This window comes from Thalassophryne amazonica, chromosome 5 (assembly GCF_902500255.1).
Source record: "Thalassophryne amazonica chromosome 5, fThaAma1.1, whole genome shotgun sequence".
NCBI lineage: Eukaryota > Metazoa > Chordata > Actinopteri > Batrachoidiformes > Batrachoididae > Thalassophryne > Thalassophryne amazonica.
Genome location: NC_047107.1, coordinates 51,637,718 through 51,648,246, shown reverse-complemented (window position 1 = coordinate 51,648,246; position 10,529 = coordinate 51,637,718). Strand labels below are relative to the sequence as shown.

Here is a 10,529-nt window from a genome sequence, read left to right as displayed (position 1 = left end):
TTCGTCTTTCTTTCAACTAGCTTGTGAAATAGCTTGTATATGTTAACTCGAGCAAAGGCTTTGCTAGCATCAAGACCTAGGAATTCACACCACCTTTACTGACATATGACAGTCATCAGCTTTTAGCAGCAGTGCTCAGTTTGAACAACAGGGGTCTCTTTTAGCCAAATGAATGGCACTCATTTGGAAACTTTTTGTTTTGTTTTTAATTAAAAACAAATCACCATTGTAGGCTGTAGGGTTTGAGGAGGTTTTTTTATTTAATCTGTTTGGAAAAAAGTAATTTTAAAAATTTTGGAGACATTTTTATTCTCCAAAATTCTATATTTAGTTCATTAATTGACATAAATTATCGCTATATTTAAATGTTTGTGCTCTTTGTAGTTCTCTGACATAAGTTGATGAAATGGGCTGGTACTGAGTGATCACCTTGTGGCCGCTGTCTTGCAACCAATCAGATAAAGGATGCATAGAGGGATTATTGAGTACTAGCCAATCATGAGCAGCTATCAATTAAGCTTAGTGCAGCAACGTTTTTTAGAAATCTGCGTTTTTTTGAGGCGATAAGGTTTTCAGTAGTTTTGCCTTGGATTCATTGGAAATTTTGTCCAGGATTTCACTGGTAAGTCAATTTATTTTCTTTTCCTCTTCATTTTAATAGTAATTCATGAGGTATACGAGGTCTGTGAGAAAAGAAGCGGACCTTTTTATTTTTTTCAAAAACTATATGGATTTGAATCACGTGCGATTACATCAGCCAACCTTGAACCTTCGTGCGCATGCGTGAGTTTTTTCATGCCTGTCGGTTACGTCATTCGCCTGTGGGCAGGCTTTGAGTGAGGAGTGGTCCACCCCTCCTGTCAGAATCCATTTGACAACTTCCTGAGAGACTGGCGCTTTATCAAAATTTTTTCAGAACCTGTGAGGCACATCGAAGTGGACACCATTCGAGAAATTCAGCTGGTTTTCAGTGAAAATTTTAACGGCTGATGAGAGATTATGGAGTGTTACTGTCGCTTTAAGGACTTCCCACAGTGCGGGACATCGCGCCGCGCCCCGAGGCGCCGTCATCAGCCTGTTTCGAGCTGAAAATCTCCAAATTTAAGCCTCTGTTGACACAGGACGTCGTGAGAGAACAGAGAACTTTCAGAAGAGGTCAGGATCAGCAGTTTATCCAGACATTCCACTGTTAAAGGAGATTTTGTAATGAAAGACGTGCGGACGGAGTCGCACGTTGGCAGGCAGCCGGTGCGGCGCGCCGCCACAGGAAAAACACCTCCGTGTTGATACCCATTTGTAAAAACCAGGCGGCTTTTGATGGCTTAATATATACAAGAAGAGGGAGGATTGCAAAGGAGTGAGCCAGCTTTTCTATGCCAAACTGAGAAAAACGCCTATTGCTGAACTTATTTCTGGTAACATAACCAGAAGTCTGAACAAGAATGTTCTGAAAGTCATTAGGTCAGAATTCAGCAAAAGTAAAAGAATTCACGATGATGTGTTCATGGGGATGTTCTGGATTCTCAGTCCGCAGTGTCGTCTAGTCTCATCTCTTCTTCCTTTTCCGTGATTTTGACGGCTTTTAAGAAGCTTTGAACCACACTGAGCTGCTTCTTTTGCATTTTCTTTCCTCATGTTCCTGAGGTTTGTACATCTAGTTTCAGTTTGTGCCACATCATTGTATGTGGCAGTTAACTGAAGAACTTAATGTAAACATGTTTTCCACCTGTTGTAACTCTTTGATAAAAATGGAAGTAGAAAAACTGGTATTAATAAATGTATAGTTAATATCAATGACCTACAGTCTGTTACGTTGCTCAGTGTTTGCACCAGATGTAATGCTGGATGAAGTAATAAAAATTCATACCTTTCAGTTGGATGGTTTGTTGATGTAACAATAGTTAACTTGTCTACAGAATGACATTTTGGCAATCAAGTGATAAAAAAGGCATGGAAGGACAGTCTGAATATAAAACATTGAGCTCACAAAGTTTTGGGAGTATATATTTTAACAAAATGTTTATACATGAGGAGGCATCAACTGAAGATTCTCTCAGTATGAGAAGCCAAAAACCAGTGGTGCTTCTCCACTGGTTCAGGACAGCAGGTTTATGCTGCTGATGTATCTTGCCATCACATTTTTTTATGTGGTGTCAAAAAGCCAATGTGCCCCAAGGTTGAGCAGCGTCAGGATTCCCCATCTTCTGACAGAAGTGGTGGAGAAGAGATACGGTCACCACACACATCACTGCAGCAGACCGCTAGCGTCCTCTCATTATACTCAAGGTACTCTGTTGCAAGTGGAGGTTTTTAAAGTCAACAGAAGTATTTTAAAAAAGTCCCTGCTCAATGCAATTGAGGCCTCAACACACAAAAGTCAGAGGATTTTCACTGCAGAAAAGTGATTTTTCACACTTCTGTGGTCACTCAGGACATAGCTGGAGGATTTAAACTTCTGAGCCATTTAAGAAAAGTGGATTCCTGCAGAGTTGAATGCATGGAGCAATCTGTGGGTGACAGATGATTAAATCAGACTGGTTATATTTAGTGGGTTCCAATACAAATGTGAGTAAATGGATGATTTGATCTGATGAATGATACAAGCAAATATTTAACTACTTACACCATGAAGTCATCAATGTCCATGGATCTGGCTCTCTTGTCATTGAAATCTGCCTCCTGGAGAATGCTCTCAATCTTCTTTGTGATGCTGAAGTCGACTGGGACTTCCTGCCAATCCACAACAAAAAAAACTTTACATGCTACATTTTTTTCATCAAATGAAAGGAACAGCTAAGAGCAAAGCCTGTGGGCTTGAAATAAGGAGGAAATTGACATGTTGGAAGTGTGGGAAAAATGGACACTGCGCGTGAATGTACACACTCGCAAAGATGAGGAGTCCTCCGTTTTCAACATGAACTTTATGTACACATAAGGTTGCAATTCTTTCTTTTCTAGAAGATTATACTTGTTTTAATTTCTTTGCACCTCCCCAAACATGTGAGAGTGACCTTTCAAACCTGAATAAATTCTATTTTGAAAAAAATAAATAAAAAATTCAGGCCTGATATTCTCAAACCATGAACCATTTTGGAAACCTCAATCAAGCAATCAAGTCTCCACAAACCCATCTATCTTCCAGAGTAGTAAGCTTCAACTGCTTTAATGTCTCTTCATATAGTAAATGAGAGGACCAAACCTGGACATTATACAAGATCAAAAAAAGATTGTTTGGAAATATGAGTAAAAGTTCTTTTGGCCATGCCCAAAACTCTGTTTGTTTTGGCTGCTGCATTACATATATACTAATGTGTTGCCCACAGGGATCCACAGGCTCTAGATTGGGTAGTGTTTATAAAAAGGTAGCTGACACTTTTCAAGGGTGTTAATAAACTGTGCAAGTTTCTATGATGAGTTGGAACGGAGTGTGAGTCCAGAATGTATTTAGAACCTTAGACCTCAACTGTTCTTAGAAGAAGAACTCAGCCCTTTTATTTCATGTTAATTATGTAATTTTTAATGTTAATTTACTGTCTTAATATATTTTATAAATTGTTTAGGTTCTTGTTATATACACATTATTCTCATTATTATTTTTACTTCTATTTTGTCATTTGATTTTTAAATGACCCACAAAAGAAATAACTATTTTCATTTTCTTGTGTCATCCATGTACTTTTAATGTATTACAATTATATTATGTACTTATTAAATAAAATCAAGCACTCACGCTTTAATATATAGATGATTACCACCCCTGCCGGAATGGCATGAGTCCATAATGTAGTTAGCAACATCCATTGGTCAGTGTTGTTCACTAATATCTGTAGCTTCTCCAAAATATTTGTCCTATTAACGTTCCATTTTGTCAGCATTCATCCTGGCCTCAAAATACATAAGCATACCAAACGGCAAATGTCAGCTGTCACAGTTTCTCTGTGATTGAAGTTGCATGCACACCTGCTGTAAGCAGGTACTTTTAATTTGACAAAAAAAAAAAAAATACAGTGGAATGAAGACAATAAAATCACTACAGTTTTCATTGATGGTACTAACAGGAGACTTAACTTACTCATGGTAAGAGCAACACTAAACTGACTAAACCAACTGAACTACAAAAACACACACACTCCAACCGCTTAGTCCAATAAGCAAAGTGCGCATCGCATCTTGCACATGCGTGGGTCAAAAATCCCAGCTACCACACTCACACTGCTCCCATTAAATTTCATATACAGTAGCATTAGCGGACTGTAAAGTTGAGGCTTACAGGGATTGGCTTACATTGGATTAGGCTTTAAGCCTTAAACGACAAATACAATAATGACAGGTGCGCATTGTGTTGTTTTCAAATGCTCGAACGGAATTTATAGGCTTGAAAGTTGGCTGAAAACACATGATCGCAAAGCTCCGCCGAGTCCACACAAAGACGGAAAGAAGAAGAAATGTGGTCGTAAACCTCCGTTCACTCTACACAATTTCGCCACCAGAAAAGTAAGATCCAGACGGATGTAAAAGACGGACTAAAATTGTAAGTTTCTTGCACACATTTATTTGTCAATATCCTGAAACCGTGCCACCGTTTTCGTGCATCGGCTTATGACTGTAATGTCGCGCCATGAATGGCGTGGTGTGTAATATTGTAAATTGACATGTTCTATAAACAAACTGCATGCATGCACATATCATTGTGTATCTGTCAACTTATCAAAACAAACGTGACACCAAAGAGGTTATAGGTGAGACTCACTGTCAATGTCCTCATTATGAAGCCAATGGAGTAGCGATTTCTCATCCCTGCTTAGCAAATATTCTGCAATATCCACAGTTTCAGTCTCTGGCCTTCGTCTAACCATCCGTCAGTTGCCTTCAAGGGGTCAGAAATTTGTTTGTCTCCAACTATCAACAAGCACTGGTCATTTTTGACAGCAGCGCACTCTTCCTCTGTCTGCACTAACGGTACTTTCTGTACAGATGCAGCACACGCAAGCACAACCAGCTCTTCTTTCCATTTCTGTCCACTGCCATACGTAGTCCTGGTTGTAACAGGCAATCCGTGGAGCTTACAAAAAATGCTTTAAATCGTCAACTTTCCAGCAGTTGAAATCCAAATCACAGCACTCCTCGCTGCTTTCCGCCGCCATAGCTTCTGGGTTGGTAGCTGAAAATTTAGCCTACCCATAATGCACCTCGTGGCCTGAGATGCGCACTTTGCTTATTAAGGGTTGCGGGGGGCTGGAGCCTATCCCAGCAGTCATAGAGCATGAGGCGGAGCACACCAGGACAGGATGCCAGTCTGTCACAGGGCCACAAACAGACAAACAAACACAGGCACAACCACACTCACACCTACGGACAATTTAAAGATTCCAATCCACCTAACCCGCATGTCTTCGGATGTGGGAGGAAACCAGAGCACCTGAACGAAACCCACGCAAACACGGGGACAACATGCAAACTGCACACAAAAAGGCCACAGGCGGGAATTGAACCCATGACCTTCTCGCTGTGAGGCAACAGTGCTAACCACTTAAGCTGCCACGCTGCCCTACAAAAACAATAAATCAATAACACTAACAGCACTGTTAAACTAACATGAACCACTTTTCAAACCATTTTTCAAAGTAACTGTGGCAACACACACACACATATATATACACACACACATATATATATATCATAAAGGGTCAACAATAAAGAAACAAATGTGACTACACTTAAACTCACCACATTGTGCACAGAACAGTGAATTCTGTAGTTCTTTTCCAGCAGCTGCTCGACTGCAGAAGACCTGAAAATCCCCCAAAGAAGTCAATACTTTCCCACTACAGTTCTGTTTGACACAGATGGAGACGTTAGCAGGCGGATACTCACTTGAAAGCGGCACTGAGTGTTTTATTTTTCCTCACAAAGGCTATTCTGACCAGGCCGTCCCACTCCTACCAACAGAAATGAGAACATGTTCCAGTGGCAGCGCTCCTTTCACTCTGCATCCTCACAACAACCACAGACTCAAACCTCACCTGGAAGTTCACTGGAGGAGGAGGATTTTTTGGTTCAATCCTGACAACACTCGACTCCACTTTAGGAGGAGGTCGGAAATTATTTTTTCCTACCTAAGTAAGAGAGATCAGAAATGAGAATCATGATTCACATCATAGCCCAATCCTGTAAAAAAAAAAAAAAGACAGCACTGCAGTGTGTCGTGCAGAGGGTTGTGAGTGTGCACACTGACTTTCATTAGATGGTCCACGCGAGCCAGCAGTTGTGTGTTGATAGAGAGTCTACAGTACAGCTTGTCTCCAGGTTTGGCAACCAGCCGCATGGCAAACTCCCTCTGGAACATCAAGACAGCACACCTGGATAAACGTAAGTCACAAACAGATGGAAACTCCAAGTCGAGACCTGAGCACAACTTAACACAACCCAGGGGGTCAATGTGTTCCTCACCTGAAGAAAGGTCGGTGCAGCAAGAGCTTGAAGACAAAAGGTGATGAAATCTGAACAATTACATAGAGGTTTAGTATGAAATGGGCAAAGTGAAGCACGTTATTGTGCGGTGGCGTGGAAATGTGTTGTTACCTGGAAAGGTAAATTTGCCACACAAATGTCAAAAAAGGGCAGATCAGTTTTTAGGACATCCCCAACTAATATCTGAAGTTTGTTCTGCATGGGTCTGTTGAGGAGCATACACACACACTTGTCTCATTTATGTGCAGGTATCAATGAAAATATAAGACACGTGATTCTTCTTTCGTGACTCACGTGCACTGTACTCTTTTCTGAAGTTCAGCCACTAAGCGGCAGTCCAGCTCGCAGGCTACTACCTACAAAAGATGCAAAACACAAAATATATTGTTGCAGAAAAACATCCAGATATTGCTGAGTAGAACCTGACAAAGAAAGATCTATCCAAAACAACAACAAATAATAATAATCTTCCATATAATGTGCTTCCCAAAATAAAAATACAAGACATAAAAAGACAAAAGATTAACAAATGAACATTCTAGTTTCTTCAGATTTATGTCATTATCAGGATACTGTGACAGTATTTTTGCCAGATCACCCAGCCCAACTTCAAACCACACTTATAAAATTGCTTTTCACAGTTCACTCCTGGTAGTTTTCAAACAGCACAGACAAACCTTTAAAGGATGTATTATAGAGTGTTTAACATGGATTAAATACTTAATGCCTGCAGATGTGGCCAGAAGTTTAAATCCACTCATCATGGGCATGAATGTAATAATTTGGGGCTTTTAATGATGTCCTTGAACTGGTCTTTGACAGGGTGGAAGCATCTTATTATAGAGTAGCAAAGTGGCCTCTGTGTACGTGTGTCACTTTGACCACGGATGAAAACTGGGGAGAGTTGCCATTTGCCATTTGGTATGCTTATGCATTTTGTGTCACAGATGAACGCTGCCAAAATGAAAGGTTGATAGAAAAAATATTTTTGTGCCAAATAATAAATACAATTACTCACAAAAATTTCTCATTTTAATTTCCTGTGCTTTCAGTTAAAATCATTACAGAAACGTGGCATATAATTTACCACCACCCTTGAAAAATGTCAGCTACCTATTTTATAAATATGATCCAATCTAGAGCCCATGGATCCCCACAGGTAACATTAATACATCATTAACGACTTAAAAAAAAAAAAATTAAGCGCACAAGACTGAATTCATTTTGGGTCATTCCATCTCAAGTCGACCAGAGGCTCTCAGGTCACCCCTCAATTCTGTTCTGCCAGTTTAATACGTTATTCCTATTTCAAAGTTATGGTGAAATACCAAATATTAGGTCTGTATCTTGAAAACATTTGAAGTTACAGCCTTTGGAAATTTTTGTGAATTTTTCACAAACAGTATTTTCTACCAACTTTGTACGTTAATTATGGGCTCCCTATATGCCTCACAGCTTTGAAACTGCTCATGCCAGGCTAGCTTTTGGTGTAGAGTTTGGAAATGTTGGCAGTTTTGGAGTATCTAGTCTGACCCGCCTTGCTGGAATTATGTCGATGCTGTGATTAGGTTGCTGAGCATTGGGCAATACTTCATACTTCTTGTAACCATACATTTCCCACCATGATGTTGTGCTGTGAAGAAACAAGCACAGACACGTACTGCTGTCAGCAAACAGCAATGCAAGGAATACCAAACTCACCTTTATTTCTGTAAACCAGTGTAAAACAATAAATAGATCACTCAAACTCAATTACAAGGTAAATAAGACAGATATTCAAACTATGTATCTACATAATCAATGTAAATGTGAGCATATGCTTTAAAGTTCTTCATGACAAGTGTGATTTTAATATCTGAACAGTAAAAATCAGTTGAGATTATATCATTTTTGGCAATTTATTAAGTAAAACAATGAAACTGTGTATGAGTAAGATTGTAAGTTTTTTTTTTTTTTCAAATTGCATATTTATCATGATTCTGCCCAAAAAAATTATTGTTGCGACTACATTCTGATTTGAAGGCAAAAATCACACAAAAGAATATACCAGGTTGTTAAAACAACCTGGTATATCATTTAAATGTATAGATATGTTCCATTATATCACAAACAATCATACAAAAAGTTCCTTAGCCACAGCTGGTATATTTCTTTGATTTTAAACTAATCAAAGATATGAAACATGTACAATTTTGGGTTTTCTACCATTTGAGGCCTTTGTGGAAGGCAGATCACATTAGATACACCAAAACTGCCACAATTTCCCAACTCTACACCAGAAGTTAGCCTAGTACGAGCAGTTTCAAAGCTGTGAGGCATATAGGGAGCTCATTATTAATGTGAAAAAGTTGGAAGAAACACACCATTTTTATATGTGAAAAATTTACAAAAATTTCCAAGGCTGTAACTTCAAAGTTTACAAGATGCAGACCTAATATTTAGCATTTCCCCTAACTTTGGAATGTGATTAACATATAAAATGCCAGAATAAAGCTGATGGGTGACCTGGGAGTTTGTTTTTTCAAAACTGGTGATTTTTAGATGGAATCCTTGTGGATCTTCTCTAATTCACACATGGTCAGCATTATACATACAGACTCAAACATACGCATACGTTCACTTAACTAAGTGGTGCTGAAGGTTCTATGTCTTTTAACGTGACATGGCCAAGGCCTATTAACTCCTCATTAGTGATCATGATTGACTACAACTGGAAGTTTCTCTTTGTTAGCACAAAATGATGTGTTTGACAGCACTCATTGGACTGACCAATACTCAGAACAATGGGAAATTCAAAGAATTCAATCAAGATCTAAGAAGGAGAATAATAGATTTACACAAGTTGGGAAGGTCTCTTGAAGAAAGTTCTAAACAACTGCAGATTCTAAGATCATCAGTTCAAACAACTGTACGTAATACAAGTTAGTTAGGTGTGACGCACTTTTCCAAGGTCTGAAAGAAGTCTCAAACGGTCACCCTCGGATGAGAAGAATTTTAGTATGTCGGTACAACCTAGGAACCACCAGGCTCTAGCATGCCTTGAACTGGAAACTGCTGGTACATCAACCTCAGTGTCAGTACAAACTACCCATAACTCAGGGAACCAAAGAGTCTCACCTTTTTGGCTTTCTCCAGCAGCTTCACTGTCATGTTACCCGTTCCAGGTCCCACCTCCAGAACCACATCTGTCGGTCTCAAAGCTGCCTGAAACATGCCACAAATGCAACAACATTGTGTGCAACGTCTGTGGCACCTCACCCCAAATTGAACATGTGTCTGAAAACCTGAAGCGTGCCACACAAGTACAGCCAACCTTCTCAATGATCCCATTGACCACCAGTGGATTCTTCAGGATGTACTGACCAATGCCAGTGTTGAACATGATCCCTGCAACAGATAAAAATTTTAACACAAATATACTTGGTGAAATATAAATAAAGCAAACGTCACAGTGTTAAATAATGGAGTTCAGGGTGTCAGATGTATATCACCAGACTTTACAAAGATGTTTGAATCACTACCTGACATGTAGTTCTTACATAATCAGATAATTTCTGAAACCTTACGTAGGCCGAAATTACCAGAAATTACTGGCAATATGCAAATTATCTTGAAACATGACATGCGAGTTGTGGATAAGTACAAAAAAGTGAGCAAATTTAAAATTATAAATTTATTAAATGGGGGCTGGCACTACCGTCCTTAAACCTACGGGATTCGTGTCACGTAAAGGTAAACATCACAAGCACGGAGGCGTTGCAAAAATAAACAGTTAATATCGTTGTTTTAACTTCTGACAGACGAGTTTTATTTTTCTCATGTTGTATTAAACAACTCGAACTATACAGCCAGACTGTACGCTAAAGACAACGTCATACCTTGATTTTTGACTTCTTGGTGCTGCTGCTTTTCTTCTCCGCTTTAACCTTTGGCATCTTCTTTTTTTATTTCAATTAAAGATCCAAATGTGAAATAATTTAAACACGGAATACCTGCTGTTAGTAAACACGTGGACACCTCTTCTTCGTTAGGTAGGACATACGTAGGTATAAGAGCGC

General features: G+C 39.2%; 1 protein-coding gene across 1 annotated transcript; it reads right to left on the bottom strand.

The window, feature by feature from the left end:
* Positions 1–1,987: 1,987 nt before the first annotated feature.
* LOC117510481 (probable dimethyladenosine transferase) lies at positions 1,988–10,529 on the bottom strand. Its single transcript, XM_034170206.1, is given in 13 exon segments — positions 1,988–2,507; positions 2,624–2,730; positions 5,728–5,791; positions 5,875–5,939; positions 6,024–6,116; positions 6,236–6,359; positions 6,451–6,500; positions 6,583–6,676; positions 6,766–6,827; positions 9,589–9,675; positions 9,785–9,858; positions 10,350–10,379; positions 10,382–10,529. Coding segments are annotated over 13 exon segments (918 nt in total). The 5' UTR covers positions 10,407–10,529; the 3' UTR covers positions 1,988–2,464.